Source organism: Dendrobates tinctorius, unplaced genomic scaffold (assembly GCF_039654945.1).
Source record: "Dendrobates tinctorius isolate UK_male_01 unplaced genomic scaffold, ASM3965494v1 ptg000143l, whole genome shotgun sequence".
Taxonomy (NCBI): Eukaryota; Metazoa; Chordata; class Amphibia; order Anura; family Dendrobatidae; genus Dendrobates; species Dendrobates tinctorius.
In genome coordinates, this window is record NW_027361810.1 from 1,863,400 (window position 1) to 1,884,931 (window position 21,532).

General features: G+C 51.4%; 1 protein-coding gene across 1 annotated transcript in view; it reads left to right on the top strand.

Annotated features, from left to right (window-relative positions):
* CLASP1 (cytoplasmic linker associated protein 1) overlaps positions 1-21,532 on the top strand; it is a 199,176-nt gene that overhangs the window by 80,591 nt on the left and 97,053 nt on the right. The window contains exon 8 of the mRNA XM_073545310.1: positions 3,020-3,087. Within this exon, the coding sequence (XP_073401411.1) occupies positions 3,020-3,087 (68 nt within the window). The remainder of the gene's footprint in view (positions 1-3,019; positions 3,088-21,532) is intronic.

Below are 21,532 nucleotides of genomic sequence, written 5' to 3' on the forward strand. Positions count from 1 at the left end.
TTGCATTAATGCCTGTTAATGCTGCCGATGAGTAGGAGGATATTATCGGTCCTCCTGGAGTTATGGCTAGAGATGGATTAAGATCTTGGAAAGAGCGGACAATTCCTGGTCCTAGGGACCAATCACAACTGGAAAAGTGTCATGTGCTGGATCCCTTTAAACTCAGTGCTTGACATAGAGCAGCGGTGGAGATGAGGTGTGTCTGTAAAATCCATGGACAGGAGCAAGATCCATAAAGAGCACCCGACAGACGGCCGTACAGCGAGCCCCACCGACACTCTTGTTGCAGCAGTATCATGCTCCTCCACAGCCACTTGTCTCTTGCAGGAAGCCTTCATTTTTTGTTAATCATTTTGTATGCCAATGTGCAGAATCCCATACACCCAATGGCTGTCCGTCCCCCTGAGCCCCCCTCATAGTACGCTAATGCATGTGTAGCAGAGCAGGTGTGTGCGATGGTTCTAACGCTGTGTAAGCCTGTATACTGGACACATCTAGGACACCCTCTGCTTCTGTGAGCTTCAGAGAGCAGGGGTGGGGTACAGTAGAGGGGTGGTCTGTGGTCACACCAGGGATGGGGTACAGTAGAGGGTCGGTCTGCAGGCCGCAGGGAAACCAGGGGTGTGATACAGTAGAGGGGTGGTCTGCGGTCACACCAGGGGTGGGGTACAGTAAAGGAGAGTGGTCTTTGGTCACTCTAGGAGTGGAGTACAGTAGAGGATGGGTGGTCTGCTGTCACACCAGGGAATTGGGTACAGTAGAGGAGAGTGGTCTGTGGTCACTCCAGAAGTTGGGTACAGTAGAGGATGGGTGGTTAACAGTCATTTCAGGGCTGGGGTACATTAGCGAAGAGTCGGTCTGTGGTCACACCAGGGGTGGGGTACAGTAGAGGATGGGTGGTCTGCGGTCACTCCAGGAGTGGGGTACAGTAGAGGATGGGTAGTCTGCGGTTACTCCAGGAGTGGGGTACAGTAGAGGATTGTCGGTCTGCGGTCACACCAGGGATGGGATGCAGTAGAGGAGAGCGGTCTGCAGTAACTCTGAGTAAGGTACAGTAGAGGATTGGTGGTCTGTGCAGATATTTTCCATTTCATGTGCGGGTAAAATCCAACACGTGTGAATAGGACCCTCAGTACCGGACTCTAGCGAGACGCGAGCGCCTTCCAGTCTGACAAGACTCTGAAACACAAAGTGTAAAAACGTACCCTGCGCTCACACTTATGGTGCTTGATTCATCGTATTTGTTGGGAGCAATAAGCGCAGAGTGCCACACTATTACCATTAGAATGACGGAACCCAAAACGAAACAAACCCCCATTATGTTTAATGGGTTTTCCGAAATCTAGACAGATTTCTGTGTCCACTCTCTGGATTTGTGAATAGTGCTGGTGTGTGGCGCGTCGTGCTGGTGTTGGCTCATCACGACTGGCGCCACCGCACCGTCACATCCAATGACCCCAGAAATCCCTGTTAATAGGATTTCCTTTGTAAAGGAAGTTGTAAATAATGAACTGATTGCTCTTCTTTTTATTGTCGTCATACTTCTGTGGCCAGATGGCAACTTTTGATAACACCGGTCAGCAGCCAAAAAATGACTGTGTGCCGCTGCCACGTGACGGCATCGTGCAAGTTATGGGGTCACATTGCGGACTGAGGGGAGCGCTTGTCGTAAACTGGTTCTGACTTGCTCGCCGCGGTGCCCTGGGGTTGGTATTGTGGCCCCATTCACCTGCGCTACGCTGGGATGTAGCAGTGGCACACAGCGATTTTTGGTGGCGTGACCTGTCGTTTCCTAAGTCCCCTGTCTTGCCCCAGCCTCATGGCTACAAACATTGGATATTATCTTTCCATGTGAATCCTGTGAAAAGCGCCATTGACTGTTTTATTAACCTGCTTAATGCAGGTACTTCATCTACGCTGTTGTGCCTATGACAACACTTCCTGCTTTGCTCACAATGTAAATGGCTTGTGCCACTACCTGGACAGCCTTTTCTTACATAAAGTAGTCCGCCTTCTAAAATAAAAATAACCGATCATCGCCTTCTACTCTGGTGCTGTTGGTCCTGGCTTCCTGTGTCATGATGTCTTGTGGGCGCTGCAGACAATCGTCGGCAGCTGGAGGGCTGCTGCGCTGTCACTACTTTCGTTTTGCCAAGGTTTGGGTGAAGGAAGAGAATGCGCAGCAGCCTTATAACAGCCACTGATTGGCTGCAGCGCTCATGTGACATCACACCACGGGAGGCACGGCATCGGTGGCGCAGCAGTGGAGAGGCGAGCACATGCTTTTCTCTTATAAGGGGGACTGCTTTATTTTGAAAAGCGTTGTCTGTCCCGGGGGTGGGTGACCCCTTTAACTTGGGACGTTGTTATCTCTATCTATTTCTTAATTATGAGAGTTGATGAGAGCAGAGGCGGCCGGACACAGCAGTGTTGTCATAGGGCTGTAGATGGGCAGGGCTCTCGGCATGTAGTTCTCCTCTTGTGTATAGACTATATAGCCTGTAGGTCCGTCGTGTCTCCGTACAGATCCGTGTATACTGCAGAGCGGCCTCTCTGTTCTCTGTGCTGTGGAATATATTAGCGCTACATAAAGTGTTACGGAGATGATAGTCCTGGCCGTCACAGGGGCCGTCAGTGCTGGTGTGACTTCCCCTTTAATTCTGGTTATGGCTCTCGCTGTGTGACGCTGGTCCCTGCTCCTCCAGCATCAGATCTCTGCAGACATCCATGTCTATAAACCTCTGACAGCGTGGCGGCTGCTGACATTTTCCCCTGAATGAATGGAGAGCAGGGAGCAGTCTTCAGCAGCGGTGGCGGCGGCAGCAATGTCGTGGGTCATGTGATCCTTCAGGACCGTGCGCTCCGCTGCTCCCTGAATCCAGGCCAGATCTTCCGTGCGCTCGGAGAGCTCGGATGTAACGTTGCTAGAGGGAGCTGTGCGCTGGCTGCGCGGCTGCATTCATGTCCTCGCCGCCGCCGTCCCCAGCTCCCCGTCTGATGCTTCTCTTTATATTTACAGGCTGAATGTGATTTTCACCAAATTTGACGAAGTCCAGAAATCGGGGAACATGATCCAGTCATCGCTGGGTGAGTAACGGAGCGGATCCCTGATCTTAATGCAGAGTTGTGATCTGACATGGTTCCCGGCCCATGAGATCTATTCTCTCCATGTTGCTAGGTTACTCCAAGGACTCTCTCCCCCCCAGTGCATTAATTAGCAGACCCCGGACAGAGGAGGGGCGCCATTATTTCTGTGCATTTTGTGAACCTCCGATTATGTGTTGTGCGTGATTCTGCATTTCTCGTTGACTTTGTGTGTGATGGTGGGGTCCGCGCTCGGGCCTGGCACTGATGGGTTGCAATGTGGGCACGACACTGAGGATTGCACCCGCACAGGCATCAATGGCCGTATCCTGTGCCAGGGGCGAGGATGGTGGCGGCTGGCACTGCAGTGCTCCTCTCGGGGTCTGCACAAAACCAGGTCACTGGATTGGCTGTGGGGCTTCGAGCACCGGCCCCCGCAAGTACACGGCTCCTTACGGTCCGCCATAGGGGCCCCAGAGCTGCATGAGATGTAGGGAATGCTGCGGCCATGATGAGACTTGTGGTGCAGCATTGATGGATGCAGTGTGATCTTCTTGGTTTCTTCATTGTTTGAGTGATACTTTGCATCTTCCAGTTTTTTCTTTTTAACTCCTGATTGCCCAGAGAGCTGCCAGTTGTTACAGGACCGGTGTCCTGAGCCTGGACATGTCCGTATAGAGCGGGCGTTCATTACTTGGCGCTCTGTTTTGTGGTCGGCTCGCAGGTGTAGGGCGCCTATATTATATTCTCCTTGTGGATGTTATTAGCGGGTTTTTTGTTGTGTTTCTGTGTAACAATTGCTGATTGCGATGTCTCGTGATTTAAATGGTGTCTGGGCTTTTTTGTTTCGCTCTCACCATATGGCGCAGTCTGTGACCATGAATATAAGCCTCTTGGGCAAGGAAAGGGATTATCTTGTGAAACTAATTCCTGCTTTTACTGCAAGTATTTGCATTCCCGAATGTCGCCGCTCACACGAGCCGGGGCCGAAGCCGGCTGACATGTCTCTGTGGGCTGCGTTTATTTTGGTGGTGGGGTGCAAGCAGACCTGCGGGAGGAGCCGTGCCGCCATCAGCTCTTTGCCTCCAAGTTCTTCTGATGTTTGCTTCTCTCCCCGTAACTCACACGGGCGGTGGACACTCACACGGGCGGTGGACGTGATGACCGCTGGAGAAGGTCTGAGCCCTGCATTTATGCGGTGTCCGTACTGAGAGTTGTGACCTCGTGATCGAGGATCATTTACTTTCTCTTTTAAAGATTAATGTTTGGAGGAACAAAACCAGTGAGCGGGGAAGTGATCCAGAAACCCGACGGTTAACACTCGGACTGCCACAGCCCCGGCATCTCGTCTACGCTGCTGGAGACCCCATTGTGCGGATTAGTAAATAGGATTTTACGTTTCCTCAGCAGAGATGATTCGATGTGACCGGCATGTAAAGAGGCTGATAATGGAGGCAGCGTTGTGTGCGGCTCGGGGCCCCCGTCATGTCCGTGTCTGTCCAGGAAGAGATCGGTTAGTCCTGCGGCTGGATGAGGGGCTGATAATATCCGGTTACAGAGCGGATTCTTCGCTGTATATTGTTTTCTGCTCATCTGATAAGTGAACTTTCTCTAATAGGAGGACGCTTGTTGCTCTCACGTCTGTGGATTTTTGGATACTTGCAGCAAATCTTGTAAATGGCTATCAGCTTTTGTTTGGGCTAAAAGGTTTGTTTAAGCCGGCACATGACAAGGTGCTCTAGTCTGCTCTGACCTATTAAACATTTGCTAAAATATCCTGTACTTTTTTTTTTTTTTTAGGTATTTCTTTTTTCTTTAAGGAAAATAGCACCGCATATAAGGGACATATACCGTCACACCGTGACCAGACCATATATTACCACCTCATAGTGACCGAACAATACCGTATACAAGGGACAAATACCGTCACACCATGACCAGACTACATACTACCAACACAGTGACGGAACAATACTGTATACAAGGGACAAATACCACACCATGACCAGACCACACATTACCACCACAAAGTGACCGAATAAGACCACATCCAAGGAACAAATACTGCCAGACCACATATTACCACCACATACAATAAACTAATACTGCCACACCATGACCAGGCCACATACCACGGCCACATAGTGACTGAACACTACAATACTGATCATTAATTAAAAAAAAAAAATACAAATATTACCATGAGTGCTATTATGCACAGGAGCTCTGTACATAGTACACAGTGTATAGTGTTGGTATACAGGTAATACAGTGATCACCAGTGACATTATACGCAAGAGCTCTGTATATAGTGTATAGTGTACAGGTAATACAGTGATCACCAATGACATTATACACAGGAGCTCTGTATATAGTGTATAATGTCAGTGTACAGATAGTACAGTGATCACCAGTGACATTATACACAGGTGCTATGTATATAGCGTACAGGTAATACAGAGATCACCGGTGACATTATACACAGGAGCTCTGTATATGGTGTCAGTGTACAGGTAATACAGTGATCACCAATGACATTATGCACAGGAGCTCTGTATATAGTGTCAGTGTACAGGTAATACAGAGATCACCTGTGACATTATACGTAGGAGCTCTGTATATAGTGTCAGTATACAGGTAATACAGTGATCACCAATGACATTATACACAGGAGCTCTGTGTATATAGTGTCAGTGTACAGGTAATACAGAGATCACCTGTGACATTATACATAGGAGCTCTGTATATAGTGTCAGTATACAGGTAATACAGTGATCACCAATGACATACACAGGAGCTCTGTGTATATAGGGTTAGTGTACAGGTAATACAGATATCACCTGTGACATTATACATAGGAGCTCTGTATATAGTGTCAGTATACAGGTAATACAGAGATCACCAGTGACATTATACACAGGAGCTCTGTATACAGTGTATAGTGTACAGGTAATACAGTGATAACCAGTGACATTATACACAGGAGCTCTGTATATAGTGTACAGGTAATACAGTGATAACCAGTGACATTATACACAGGAGCTTTGTATATAGTGTCAGTGTACAGGTAATACAGTGATCACCTGTGACATTATACACAGGAGCTCTGTATATAGTGTCAGTGTACAGGTACTACAGAGATCACCAGTGACATTATACACAGGAGCTCTGTATACAGTGTATAGTGTACAGGTAATACAGTGATAACCAGTGACATTATACACAGGAGCTCTGTATATAGTGTACAGGTAATACAGTGATAACCAGTGACATTATACACAGGAGCTTTGTATATAGTGTCAGTGTACAGGTAATACAGTGATCACCGGTGACATATATCAGTCTCTGCCCACTCACTATATTGGGATCTGTAGGATAAACTTAATGCTTTGTTCAGGATTTTTCCCAAACTTCCTGAGAACCTGAAATGTGATAATTCCATAAATGCACCATTAGTGATCTATTCCGCTCTTCACCGATTGTGGCTGCTGTCCCTGCAGTTACGTACGCCTCTGCCAATCACTGGCCTCTGAGGTCGCTTGCTGCACATGCGCCGACATCCCCGTCTCCAGTGGCGGCCGCATTAGTGCTATTGTCGGATGGGACGTGATCACTGCAGGAACGACCTGTATTGAGGGGTGATTTTGTTGTTGCCCTCATTTCCTGCCCCAAATTAGTCTTTAGCAACCCCTTTTTTCCCTTCACCCATGACAGCACCACCTGAGAGAGGGATCAGCCCCGCCAGGACAGGAACCTACTGAGACATAAGGGGCGGCACCTCTCCCCCGCTTCAGTTGGGTTCCTGTCCTGGAAGGAATCCCACTGTGGCGGTGCCTGTCATGCGCGAAGAAAAAGATAAAAGACCCAGGCCCGTCCCGGCGCGGGAAGAACAGGTAGCTTACCTGTAGCGCCGGCCGTCGGGTCCTGGAAGCGCAGTCCCCGGGGTCCCTGGGGCTCCGGGTTCGTGCGGGCGTGGATGGGATCCCGGTGGCTTCGGGAAGCCCCCACCGCGCCGCCCTCCCCTCGCGCACGCCGCATCTCGATCCCCGTGGTACGGCGCTTGGAATGCTGGGTGCGCCGGCTGACGTCAGCAGAAGGCGACGGTGTAATGGCGCCGGGTGCGATGCCGGCCGGCTTCTGAAGCGCTGAGCCGGCGGTCGCAGGGGGGAGGGGAGGAAGACGCTCACCAGGCGGAGGCATGCAATTTAAAAGGAGGAAGACAGCTGTAGATCGGCGGTGCAAAATGGAGTCCGAGCAGGAACGTTCAGCGTCCCTGCCTCCCTCACAGCCCTCTGGCAGGAAGCATGGAAGCCATTCAAGCAGCAGTCGCCCCAGCCGCAGGTCGGGGCACTCCTCAAGGTCCAAAGAGCGCGGGTCAGGTGCTCCGATGCAGCCTCCAAGTCCGGTACCCTTGATTACGGGTGGTGAGTGATCTTCGTGAATGTTAACAGTATATTAATAGGGGTTTTCTATTGTATGCTTCACCCTGTAGGAAAGGCCCAGAAAAGCGGGAAGCAAGAAGAATAATAGGGGTTGTGCTATATGTAAATCTCCCCTAGCAAGAGACTGGCAAAAAGATCTCTGTGCTTCGTGCATTCAGCGGACTATGGCGGAGGAAGCGCCTAGTTTCGCAGCCAATCTAATATCTGCCCTCAGGTCAGAAATGGAAGGCTCAATTAAGTCCTTATTGAAAAAAGGGAAAAAAAGCAGGAAGGATTTCCCTAGTTCCCCCTCAGATTCCGCGTCAGTATCATCTCAGGCGGAAAAATCATCCTCCTCAGATAGTGACACAGGGGGTAAGCCATGTTTCCCTGTAGAAGATACAGATGCCCTCCTAAAGGCCATTAGAACTACAATGGGCCTACAGGAAGAAAGGGCGGCTAAAACCCTAGAGGACGTCATGTTTGGGGGGCTTCAGGAGAGGAAAAAACGAACCTTTCCAGTAAACGCGAAAATCCAGGCGCTTATTGAGAAGGAGTGGAAAAAGCCTAAAAAATCGGGGGCCCTTCCATCCGCCTCTAAGAGACGATACCCCTTTGAATACAAGGATACGGAGGTATGGGACAAAGTCCCAAAAATAGATGCAGCGGTGTCCAGATCTTCCAAAAGGTCGGCCCTGCCCTTGGAAGATGCAGGGGTTCTTAGAGACCCGCTGGACAAAAAAGCGGACTCATATTTGAGGCACGCATGGGAAGCGACAGCAGGAGGTCTAAAGCCGGCGATAGCGGGCACCTGCACGGCACGCTCCCTCATGATCTGGCTGCAGCAGTTAGAAGAGAAGCTGGCGTCAAGGGTCCCAAGAGAGAAGATCTTATCAGACATGTATCTCTTGCACGGGGCAGCGGCTTTTTTGGCAGATACCTCGGCGGACTCTATGCGATTGACAGCCAGAGCAGCGTCACTATCAAATGCTGCTAGACGCGCGTTATGGCTTAAGGGCTGTCCGGGTGACCTTCAGTCCAAGGCCAAATTGTGCTCTCTCCCCTGCGATGGTCGATTCCTGTTCGGCAAGAACTTGGACGATATTCTGGAGAAAGCAGGCGATAAGAAAAAAGGCTTCCCCAGATTCCCTATGGATCAGAGGAGACAGCCCTTTCGGAGGGGGAGATTCAATAGAGGGCGTCCTCCCGCTGACAGGAGAAGATGGGAGGATAAAAGAAAGAAAGAATCAGGGTTTATGTTTGGTGGAGGCACCTCCACCTCAAAAAAGTCACCACAATGACGCCGGTATTCCAGTAGGAGGGAGATTGGCACTCTTTTTCCAGGCCTGGGAAAAGATCTCCTCCAATACCTGGATTCTGAGCATCCTAAAAGAAGGCCTGAAAATCCCCTTTATTCGTCAGCCAAAACCCGTGGTCGTCATCACACCTATCAGGAAGATGACCGAAGAACAACTGGCGTTAGAAACAGAAATCCTGAGCCTGATAGACAAGCGGGTACTGTCCGAGGTGCCACGCTTACAGGAAGGAAAGGGGTTTTATTCACCCCTTTTTCTAATAAAAAAAACGGATCAGTCGTTCAGGACAATCATAAATCTCAGACGCCTCAATCTTTGGATAAGGAACCCGACCTTCAAGATGGAATCAGTGACTACGGCAGTGAAACTGCTACATCAAGATTGCTTCATGGCCGTAGTCGATTTAAAGGATGCGTATTATCACATCCCTATCCATCCAGATTACCAGAAATACCTGAGGGTAGCGCTTTATATTCAGGGCACACTAAGGCACTTTCAGTTCAGGGCTCTTCCGTTTGGCATATCCATAGCCCCGAGGGTCTTCACCAAGGTCATAGCGGAAGTGACAGCCTTTCTCCGGATTCACGATACGGTCATAATACATACCTGGACGATTTTCTTATAGTGGGCAGTTCAGAGGACCACTGTACAGCACAGTTGACTCAGGTGATCAACACCTTGCAAGAGTTAGGGTGGATAGTCAATTTCAAAAAATCAAAATTACAACCCCTAAAGAAACAGACCTTCCTAGGATTTATACTGGACTCAGAAAGGCAAGAGTGTCTGCTCCCAGAGTCCAAGATAGAGAAGGTACAAAATCTGGCCTTGGCGGGCCGAAACCAACCATGTATGACATTAAGAAAAGCAATGTCCCTACTAGGTACCCTAACATCCTGTATTCCGGCGGTCAGGTGGGCTCAGTTTCACACCCGGCAACTCCAGGGGGAGATACTAAGAGCACAAAGATCGCTAAGAGGGCGTTTGGAAGGGAAGCTGGAGCTTTCCTCAAAAACCAGAGACTCTCTCAACTGGTGGTTGAACGGGACAAATCTGACCTTAGGAATACCATGGGACAGACAGGCGACAGATATAATTTTAACAGATGCAAGCTCCTCGGGGTGGGGGGCACACCTAAGGGGCCTCATAGGTCAGGGTTCCTGGACACCTCAAGAAAGGAAGGCATCCTCCAACCTGAGAGAACTGTGGGCAGTGGGCAAGGCCCTAAGCCACTTCATTCCGCTACTCCAGGGTCGAGACGTACGCATCATGTCAGACAACAAGGTAGCAGTGGCATACATCAACCACCAAGGTGGGACAAAATCACACTCCTTAATGGAAGCAGCAACAGACATTCTGAGGAGTGCAGAGGAACACCTACACTCCGTGACAGCCCTACACATAAAAGGGGCAGAAAACATAGAGGCAGATTTCCTGAGTCGCAATACCCTGAGGCAAGGAGAATGGGCGCTAAACCGGTCCATTTTTCAAAAGATAATTCAGCTTTGGGGGGAACCGGTGATAGACCTCTTTGCAAACAAGCACAACAGGCAAACAGAAAGGTTCTGCTCTCTAAACCCGAGGGAAAATCCATGGGCAGTGGACTCGTTGCACATCCAGTGGAACTTCAGACTGGCTTACGCGTTCCCCCCAGTAGCTCTGATCCCAACTGTGGTAAGAAAAATCAGAAACGATCAAGCCAGGGTGATTCTAATAGCTCCATTCTGGCCAAAAAGGCCCTGGTTCGCTCTGCTACGGAAGATGTCCCTCTCCGATCCATGGGTTCTGCCAGAAATCCCGGACCTACTAGCTCAGGGTCCAATATTGCACGCTCAGGTCAAAGGATTCCATCTGACGGCGTGGAATTTGAAAGGTCGCTTTTAATGGATAGGGGGTTCTCCCCTGGGCTGGTGGCCACTCTGCTAAAAAGCAGGAAACCGGTGACTACTAACATCTACGGCAGAACATGGGATAAGTTCCTACAGTTCTTGGGTAAGCCGTTAGGAAAAGAACCCCCGATTAGGGCCATCCTAGAGTTCTTACAATCTGGGTTGCAGATGGGGTTAGCAGTAAACACACTTAAGGTTCAGGCGTCGGCACTAGGGGCGCTCTACAATTGCAAACTGGCATCAGATAGGTGGATAGCCAGATTTATTAAATCCTGCCATAGAGCTAAGCCTATTCCAATACCCAGAATAGTCCCCTGGGATTTAAACCTGGTGTTAGAAGCCCTTACAAAAGATCCGTATGAGCCATTACATCAGCTACCCCTAAAGTTCTTGACCCTAAAAACAATCCTGTTAGTAGCCCTCACATCAGCCCGCAGGATAAGCGACTTACAGGCTCTCTCAGTAAATCCTCCTTATACGCAAGTCTTTCAGGATCGGGTAGTTTTAAGAACAGACCCCAGTTATCTGCCCAAGGTAGTATCGGATTTCCATCGGAGTCAGGAAATTGTCCTTCCATCCTTTTGCGAAAATCCAAAAAATCTGGGGGAGGAAAAATTCCATAGTCTGGATGTTAAAAGGGCTCTAGTAGAATATATATCTGCCACTAGCCAGTGGAGGAGGTCACAGTCCCTATTCGTAGCTTTTCAGGGTGCCAGGAAAGGCTATGGGGTTTCAAAAGGGACTATTGCTAGATGGATTAGGGAAGCCATTAGTGTAGCCTATTCAGCTAGTGGTATCCCGATTCCTGACGGCATCAAGGCTCATTCCACCAGAGCCGTGGCGACCTCCTGGGCTGAAAAGGCAGAGGTATCAATCGAACAGATTTGTAAGGCCGCTACCTGGGCCTCACCTTCAACCTTCTTTAAGCACTATAGATTAAATCTATCCTCCTCTGCTGACTTAACCTTTGGTAGAAGGGTGCTGCAAGCGGTGGTCCCTCCCTAAGGTGTTTCGAAGTCTCCAAAAATCTCGCAGGTGGTGCTGTCATGGGTGAAGGGAAAACCACCATGGTTACTTACCGGTAGCCGGTTTTTCCGGAACCCATGACAGCACCCGTACATTCCCCCCCTTTTTCACTGTATGGGTGTGCACAATTAGTAGGGTGTTTTGAGTGTTGTGGTGTTGGATTAAACATGTAACTAACCGGGAAGTCCTCTCAATGCTCTGTAACCCAACTGAAGCGGGGGAGAGGTGCCGCCCCTTATGTCTCAGTAGGTTCCTGTCCTGGCGGGGCGGATCCCTCTCTCAGGTGGTGCTGTCATGGGTTCCGGAAAAACCGGCTACCGGTAAGTAACCATGGTGGTATTTGAAATAAACCTGTAATCTGCAAGTACTGAAAATGGCACCAGAAGAAAGTACAACACGAACCTCAGATGGCTCATCAGTGTAAAAAGACAGGAGCCGTGGTCCCCGGTGCGGCTCCTCGCGGTGACGAGGAATCTGATCCTGTGGGAGTTGAGGACGGCCATCAATTTTGACTTCCAGCAGGAGAATATCTGCTCTGCGCGGGTAACGGTGCACAGGTGCAGGCTTCATACTGTGCCGTTCCATCGTTCTGCAGACGGCTTCATCCTCACTCCAAGTGTTTTCAATGTGGAGAGGAGAAAGCCGCTGCCACTTATGCCGCCTACAGAGACCTCTGGCAGCAGCGTCTGGCTGACTTTCATGACTTTCATCTAATCTGTATGGGGACCTTAAAGGGAATCTGTTCCCCCTGGGATGGGTATGACCTATTAATATGGACAACCAGGTGATAGAAATGTTAGCCTAGTCCTGCCTGTATGCCTCATATTAATGGTCTTGTTGCTGAGAAATGTTATATTCTGTCTGTTAATGATTTCTTCCAGGTTCCTGGGGTGTGCGATGTCTAGAAGAAATCCCAGTCCTCATTACAATACTACCCCCCTCCCATGCACATCAGTTATGGCCCCATAATCCTGCACCTGCGCCCTGCACGCCCTCAGGAATCCATACCTCATCCTCCCGTCTGTGGGCGCTGAATTCAGGGGTCTTCCGCTCCAGTGACCTGCGGTGTTCGTGCCGATAAGGTGCTCTCCCCAATTCCTCCCTGTATAGTCATCTCTTTGTACACGTGGTTCCTAGCGATAACTGTGCAGGGTGGAAGTGGAGAGAACACTTTATCTGCGCGCACACCGGAAGTCAGAGTGACTCACCTGTGCAGAAGATCCTCGAGTGCATCGCCCATAGAAGGGAGGATGGGGTTTGTATAGGTTCACATTAATAGGTCATGTACGTCGTGGGGGTGACCGATTCCCCTTAACTTGTTTTCACCACAGAATCTCTTTATCACCATCCATTGCATAGTTATAACTTACTACCGCTGAGACTCGCACTGATCTAAAGAATCGGGCCCTTTTTTTCCTCCTGTTACAGTGGGGCCGCAGTGCACACACCTGACCGCCGCTCCATTCCACCCTATGGGGCTGACCAGCATTGCGCTCAGCTGTTTCACGCAGCCTCCTAGTGAATGCAGCAGCTGTCGGACGTATGAACTGTGGCCCCCTTGTAACACACAAGAGCCCCTCTGCCGGTCATTACGGGTCCTTTAACCTTTTAATGGGCCTGTAAGGGCTATAACCTTTTAGGACCACAAATGTATTGGTCTTCATGGGGTTTTCTGGATAAAGTCTTCAGTAGCAAATGACCAAACAAACTCTTTAATGACTTTAATGAGTAATTGTTTCATTAATGCCAGGATCCATAAAATGCATAGATAATGTAATATTGTATAAAGCAGTAGGGGGCTTGAGTTCTGTGTGCGGTATTTGCCTGTGGCACCAATACGGAGCACCTACAACTTATTAGGTAACTTTTATTACCTCTTTATGGGAAGAAATAAAAGCCACATTTCTGCCATTGTTTCTTTTTACATGTCAGTTTTTAGGTCTTGCCACAACTAAAGTGTTATCTCAGTTCTGCCGTTTAGTAAGATTACAGTGATAATAAATGTTTGGAATTTCATTACTTTTGCAAAACACGCACTGTTTAAATAACATACATATATATTTTTGTGTCGCCATAGTCAAAGGACTCATTTGCGCCCCAGTTTATCACACGAGTCTGGGCTTGTTTTTAGCACAACTGCTCTATTTTTGCACCATTTTGGGAGATGTATACGATTTATAGCTTTTTTTTTTTTTTTTTTTTTTTTTTGGGGGGGGGGGGGAAATGAACAAAATCAGCAATTCCTGCATTTTTAATATTTTGTTTTACACTGTTCATGGTGAGGGATAGATATGATTGTTACCGATCGTTGTTGGCTGTGGGTTGTGTACCGGTGGTTGGTGTTACAATACCGGTGGTTGGTTCAACAGTACCGGTCGTTGTGGTTGGTGATGCAGTGCTGGTCGTTGTGGACGGGTGGCTGGTGTTACAGTACCGATCTTTGTTGACTGTGGGTTGTGGACAGGTGGCTGGTTTTACAGTACCAGTCGTTGTGGTTGGTGTTTCACTACCGGTCGTTGTGGTTGGTGTTTCGCTACCGGTCGTTGTGGTTGGTCTTTCGCTACCGGTCGTTGTGGTTGGTCTTTCGCTACCGGTCGTTGTGGTTGGTCTTTCGCTACCGGTCGTTGTGGTTGGTCTTTCGCTACCGGTCGTTGTGGTTGGTCTTTCGCTACCGGTCGTTGTGGTTGGTCTTTCGCTACCGGTCGTTGTGGTTGGTCTTTCGCTACCGGTCGTTGTGGTTGGTCTTTCGCTACCGGTCGTTGTGGTTGGTCTTTCGCTACCGGTCGTTGTGGTTGGTCTTTCGCTACCGGTCGTTGTGGTTGGTGTTTCGCTACCGGTCGTTGTGGTTGGTCTTTCGCTACCGGTCGTTGTGGTTGGTCTTTCGCTACCGGTCGTTGTGGTTGGTGTTTCGCTACCGGTCGTTGTGGTTGGTGTTTCGCTACCGGTCGTTGTGGTTGGTGTTTGGCTACCGCTCGTTGTGGTTGGTGTTTGGCTACCGCTCGTTGTGGTTGGTGTTTCGCTGCCGCTCGTTGTGGTTGGTGTTTCGCTGCCGCTCGTTGTGGTTGGTGTTTCGCTGCCGCTCGTTGTGGTTGGTGTTTCGCTACCGCTCGTTGTGGTTGGTGTTTCGCTACCGCTCGTTGTGGTTGGTGTTTCGCTGCCGCTCGTTGTGGTTGGTGTTTCGCTACCGCTCGTTGTGGTTGTGTTTCGCTGCCGCTCGTTGTGGTTGGTGTTTCGCTACCGCTCGTTGTGGTTGGTGTTTGGCTACCGCTCGTTGTGGTTGGTGTTTGGCTACCGCTCGTTGTGGTTGGTGTTTGGCTACCGCTCGTTGTGGTTGGTGTTTGGCTACCGCTCGTTGTGGTTGGTGTTTCGCTGCCGCTCGTTGTGGTTGGTGTTTCGCTGCCGCTCGTTGTGGTTGGTGTTTCGCTGCCGCTCGTTGTGGTTGGTGTTTCGCTGCCGCTCGTTGTGGTTGGTGTTTCGCTACCGCTCGTTGTGGTTGGTGTTTCGCTACCGCTCGTTGTGGTTGGTGTTTCGCTACCGCTCGTTGTGGTTGGTGTTTCGCTACCGCTCGTTGTGGTTGGTGTTTCGCTACCGCTCGTTGTGGTTGGTGTTACAGTACCGGTCGTTGACTGGGGGTTGTGGACTGATGGTTGGTGTTTCAGTACCGGCCGTTGTAGACTGGTGGCTGGTGTTACAGTACCGATTGTTGTCTGTGGGTTGTGGACAGGTGGATGGTTTTACAGTACCGGCCGTTGTGGACAGGTGAATGGTGCTACCGGTGTTGTGGATGCAGCAATACCAAATGTGTGCTAAAAATCACTGGCACCCGCCATCCCGGCAGCTTCTGCCCACGCCCTGCTCTGTATCAGCAGGTTGCTGTGCCCACGCTGCCTTTACCATTGCCAACCATGGGCTTTGCTGCTGCATGGTGACGTCCCTCCTGCCGATGCGGCACCTGAATAGTTTGTACTCGTCATTGGATGATACCTGTCGTGTGCCGTGGCCTCCATACGATAGAGGACCTAGAAGGCAGAAAGATGAGCTGAGGTTCTGTACTGGTGCCCAGAAGATGTCCTCGTTTTTGGTGAAATTAACAGTAAACGGATACTGATACCACAGGAAAGAATCTTCCGAGTCCTTGAACATCCTCTTAAGTCCCGCAGGATGAAGAGGGCATCCACGGTCAGGCACAAGGATCTCGTGGAGCTTGTGGTTTAGCCCCGGAGGCCAACATCTGTTTGGCCACAGCCCATTTCTCTGACGACTTTTGGGTGAAGGGTTGATTCTATTGGGTCGAGTTGCTCTCAGATGGAGGCACTCGTGATTTAGTTGGCGACCAGCAATGTTAATAGCTGGGAAGATGGGAGCGTGATTTCTGCCCATTTGGGGTATTTTCGCCGTTCTGCAGTGTTGCTCGTCCTGACCAGTAAATTCAGATCGGCCGAGGCTCTGCCAAGCGTCGTGTGTCCAGTGGGTGATCAGAGGGGAGTTTATAAAAGAGGAGACAATTACTCAAAATGGCAGAATATTATGAGGAGCGATGGTCTGAAGGGACCCCTGACTAAAAGGCAGCAGAGGGCTCCCTCACATTCAAGGACACTGGCATCTGCAGCTGGATCCAGTTCTGTCTGTCTATGGATCTCTCCAATAAGAGGATCTAGTGAGCGATTCATTGGGGTCTGGACTACTCAGACTCGTGTGGCTCAGTGCTTGCAGGAGAGGTGTAGTCCAGTAGGAGGAGCTATACTTATACTACCTAGTGATCGCCCCCTAGTGGCAGCAGCTGGCACTTTGTGTCTTCTGTGCCCCCTGTGACACGGATGAGAACTTATTTTTTGCAAAGTGTTTTTACTATTTCTCCTTTTTAAATATTTTTTTTCTATTTAGACTTCTTTGGTTACGTTCTGCTGTGTGCCGACACATTGCCCTAAGCACAGGCCTACTACACCAACAGCCCTGGGGTCCCCATACACAAGTTAGATCTGCGTGACCACGTACTGTGTATGCGGGGCCTCCAGGGATGTGTGGGGCCTGTAGGACCCTTTTGTTCGTTGCAGAGATAAGCTGCCACTAGAGTATATAGCAACTCAGTGGAGCGGCGCCTCCCTGTGTATGGGGGGAGTAGACAGAAAGCAGCCAACTGGCTGACACCCATCTAATGTGAATGGGCTGAGTGAAGGGCGTGATCTGGAGGTTACAAGCCAGGATCGGGGCTATATCCGATCCCTTCACTATCCGAGGACGGGCCATGATGCCTAGATTACACCCGGGTCTCCCCACCCGAACATCATAGGCTTGTATACACCTAGGAGGCGGTGAAATTCGGGTCAGGAGATTCAAGGACAGTCCGTACTCTGATTGTGACATATGGATGTGTCAATGCGGCATTAGGCAGGAGGGCGCAGGAGGGCACAGGATGCCATTACCCCGTCTATCACATCAACGCCACACATGTTCCTATATACGGAGCACTGCACGCTGTCTACAGATAGTGGACAGTCGATGAGGTTTGACGGCCACACTGCAAGGATTTGGCGTCTGTTCACACAGGACAGATACACAGTGGACCATCCTCCTGCTTTACCTGCCCAGGACCCCGTCCTCCTGCTTTATTACCTGCTCAGCACCCCGTCCTCCTGCTTTACCTGCCCAGCACCCCGTCCTCCTGCTTTATTTACCTGCCCAGCACCCCGTCCTCCTGCTTTATTTACCTGCCCAGCACCCCGTCCTCCTGCTTTATTTACCTGCCCAGCACCCCGTCCTCCTGCTTTATTTACCTGCCCAGCACCCCGTCCTCCTGCTTTATTTACCTGCCCAGCACCCCGTCGTCCTGCTTTATTTACCTGCCCAGCACCCCGTCGTCCTGCTTTATTTACCTGCCCAGCACCCCGTCCTCCTGCTTTATTTACCTGCCCAGCACCCCGTCCTCCTGCTTTATTTACCTGCCCAGCACCCCGTCCTCCTGCTTTACTACCTGCCCAGGACCCCGTCCTCCTGCTTTACTACCTGCCCAGGACCCTGTCCTCCTGCTTTATTACCTGCCCAGGACCCTGTCCTCCTGCTTTATTACCTGCCCAGGACCCTGTCCTCCTGCTTTATTACCTGCCCAGGACCCTGTCCTCCTGCTTTATTACCTGCCCAGGACCCTGTCCTCCTGCTTTATTACCTGCCCAGGACCCTGTCCTCCTGCTTTATTACCTGCCCAGGACCCTGTCCTCCTGCTTTATTACCTGCCCAGGACCCTGTCCTCCTGCTTTATCTGCCCAGCACCCCGTCCTCCTGCTTTACCTGCCCAGCACCCCGTCCTCCTGCTTTATTTATCTGCCCAGCACCCCGTCCTTCTGCTTTACCTGCCCAGCACCCCGTCCTTCTGCTTTACCTGCCCAGCACCCCGTCCTCCTGCTTTATTACCTGCCCAGCACCCCGTCCTCCTGCTTTATTACCTGCCCAGCACCCCGTCCTCCTGCTTTATTTACCTGCCCAGCACCCCATCCTCCTGCTTTATTTACCTGCCCAGCACCCTGTTCTCCTGCTTTATTACCTGCCCAGGACCCTGTTCTCCTGCTTTATTACCTGCCCAGGACCCTGTCCTCCTGCTTTATTACCTGCCCAGGACCCTGTCCTCCTGCTTTATTACCTGCCCAGGACCCTGTCCTCCTGCTTTATTATCTGCCCAGGACCCCGTCCTCCTGCTTTATTTACCTGCCCAGCACCCCGTCCTCCTGCTTTATTTACCTGCCCAGCACCCCGTCCTCCTGCTTTATTTACCTGCCCAGCACCCCGTCCTCCTGCTTTATTTACCTGCCCAGCACCCCGTCCTCCTGCTTTATTTACCTGCCCAGCACCCCGTCCTCCTGCTTTATTTACCTGCCCAGCACCCCGTCCTCCTGCTTTATTTACCTGCCCAGCACCCCGTCCTCCTGCTTTATTTACCTGCCCAGCACCCCGTCCTCCTGCTTTGCCTGAAGTCACACAGTTTAGAGGCTTTCAGTCAAGCAGGAAGAGGCGGTGCTCGGCGGGCAATGGAGCTGGATTGACAGAGGCTTCAGATCTACCATAGCTGTTCAGCTTCATTTGCATATTAGTTTAAGCTCTGACTTCTCAATAACAGAGGAACAGGCCGGCCGGTCATGTAAAGGTATTAAAGGTATCACTGGACTTAATAGGGCCCCATGTGCTTGTAAATAGTTTGGGGGATGAAATCCTGCTGACACATTTCCTTTAAAACTGAGCAAATTGTAGTGATAAAGCCTGATGTTATACCCCGGGTGCGTGGGCACAGGGACAGGGCCGGATGTTATACCCCGGGTGTGATGTTATACCCCGGGTGTGTGGGCACAGGGACAGGGCCGGATGTTATACCCCGGGTGTGATGTTATACCCCGGGTGCGTGGGCACAGGGACAGGGCCGGATGTTATACCCCGGGTGTGATGTTATACCCCGGGTGCGTGGGCACAGGGACAGGGCCGGATGTTATACCCCGGGTGTGATGTTATACCCCGGGTGTGTGGGCACAGGGACAGGGCCGGATGTTATACCCCGGGTGTGTGGGCACAGGGACAGGGCCGGATGTTATACCCCGGGTGTGTGGGCACAGGGACAGGGCCGGATGTTATACCCCGGGTGTGTGGGCACAGGGACAGGGCCGGATGTTATACCCCGGGTGTGTGGGCACAGGGACAGGGCCGGATGTTATACCCCGGGTGTGTGGGCACAGGGACAGGGCCGGATGTTATACCCCGGGTGAGTGGGAACAGGCACAGGGCCGGATGTTATACCCCGGGTGTGTGGGCACAGGGACAGGGCCGGATGTTATACCCCGGGTGTGTGGGCACAGGGACAGGGCCGGATGTTATACCCCGGGTGTGTGGGCACAGGGACAGGGCCCGATGTTATACCCCGGGTGTGTGGGCACAGGGACAGGGCCCGATGTTATACCCCGGGTGTGTGGGCACAGGGACATGGCCCGATGTTATACCCCGGGTGTGTGGGCACAGGGACATGGCCCGATGTTATACCCCTGGTGTGTGGGCACAGGGACAGGGCCCGATGTTATACCCCGGGTGTGTGGGCACAGGGACAGGGCCCGATGTTATACCCCGGGTGTGTGGGCACAGGGACAGGGCCCGATGTTATACCCCGGGTGTGTGGGCACAGGCACAGGGCCCGATGTTATACCCCGGGTGTGTGGGCACAGGGACAGGGCCGGATGTTATACCCCGGGTGTGTGGGCACAGGGACAGGGCCGGATGTTATACCCCGGGTGTGTGGGCACAGGGACAGGGCCGGATGTTATACCCCGGGTGTGTGGGCACAGGGACAGGGCCGGATGATATACCCCGGGTGTGTGGGTACAGGGACAGGGCCGGATGTTATACCCCGGGTGTGTGGGTACAGGGACAGGGCCGGATGTTATACCCCGGGTGTGTGGGCACAGGGACAGGGCCGGATGTTATACCCCGGGTGTGTGGGCACAGGGACAGGGCCCGATGTTATACCCCGGGTGTGTGGGCACAGGGACAGGGCCCGATGTTATACCCCGGGTGAGTGGGCACAGAGACATGGCCTGATGTTATACCCCGGGTGAGTGGGCACAGGGACAGGGCCCGATGTTATACCCCGGGTACGGGTATGTGGGCACAGGGACAGGGCCCGATGTTATACCCCGGGTGTGTGGGCACAGGGCCCGATGTTATACCCCGGGTGAGTGGGCACAGAGACATGGCCTGATGTTATACCCCGGGTGTGTGGGCACAGGGACAGGGCCCGATGTTATACCCCGGGTGAGTGGGCACAGGGACAGGGCCGGATGTTAAGCCCCCGTTACACACTGCGATATCGCTAGCAATATCGCTGTAAAGTCACCGATTTTTTGACGTTGCAGCGATATTGCTAGCGATATCGCTGCATGCGATACTTACCTCCGACCGGCTCCCCCGCTGGTTATCGCTGATCGCGCGTGAAGCTCCTGGTCCATTCCTCGTCGGCCACTTCCTGCGGCGCTTCCTGCTGTGACGACGAGCAACGCGTGGAGCCGGGCGGGAGGACGTCAGGATCGCCGCGTCTGACAGGTAAGTAGCGACCCCCGTCCCCAGCGATGTCGCTGGTGAGATCTGCCTGTGTGGCAGCTCACTAGCTACCACCTAGCGATGCACCAGCGATCCTGACCGCGTCATATCGCTTGTCGGGATCGCTGGTGCATCGCTAGCTGTAACGGTACCCTAAACCCTGAGTGAGTGGGGACAGGGACGGATGTTATACCTCGGTGGGGCACCAGGCTACGTGGGGCTTATACCCGGGGGGAGGGGTGAGAGTCCACTGGGCTGGATGCTATAACCCAGGAAGGGGAGTTGCAAGGGTGCTGGAAGTTATACTACGGAGGGAAGGGGAAGAGGGGAGGGCAATGGGTCCACATGTTATGCCCTGCTAGGGTGGAGTGACGGGGCTGGAAGTTACAGATTATATCAGTACTGGAGCTTTATAAGTGGCTGATATTACTCATTTACAGTGTCTTGCGAAAGTATTCGGCCCCCTCAAACTTTTCAACCTTTTCCCACATATCATGCTTCAAACATAAAGATTCCAAATTTAAATTTTTGGTGAAGAATCAACAACGAGTGGGACACAATTGTGAAGTTGAACAAAATTTATTGGTTATTTTAAATATTTGTGGAAATTCAAAAACTGAAAAGTGGGGCGTGCAATATTATTCGGCCCCTGTAACTTAATACTTTGTTGCGCCTCCTTTTGCTGTCATTACAGCTGCAAGTCGCTTGGGGTTTGTCTCTATCAGTTTTGTAC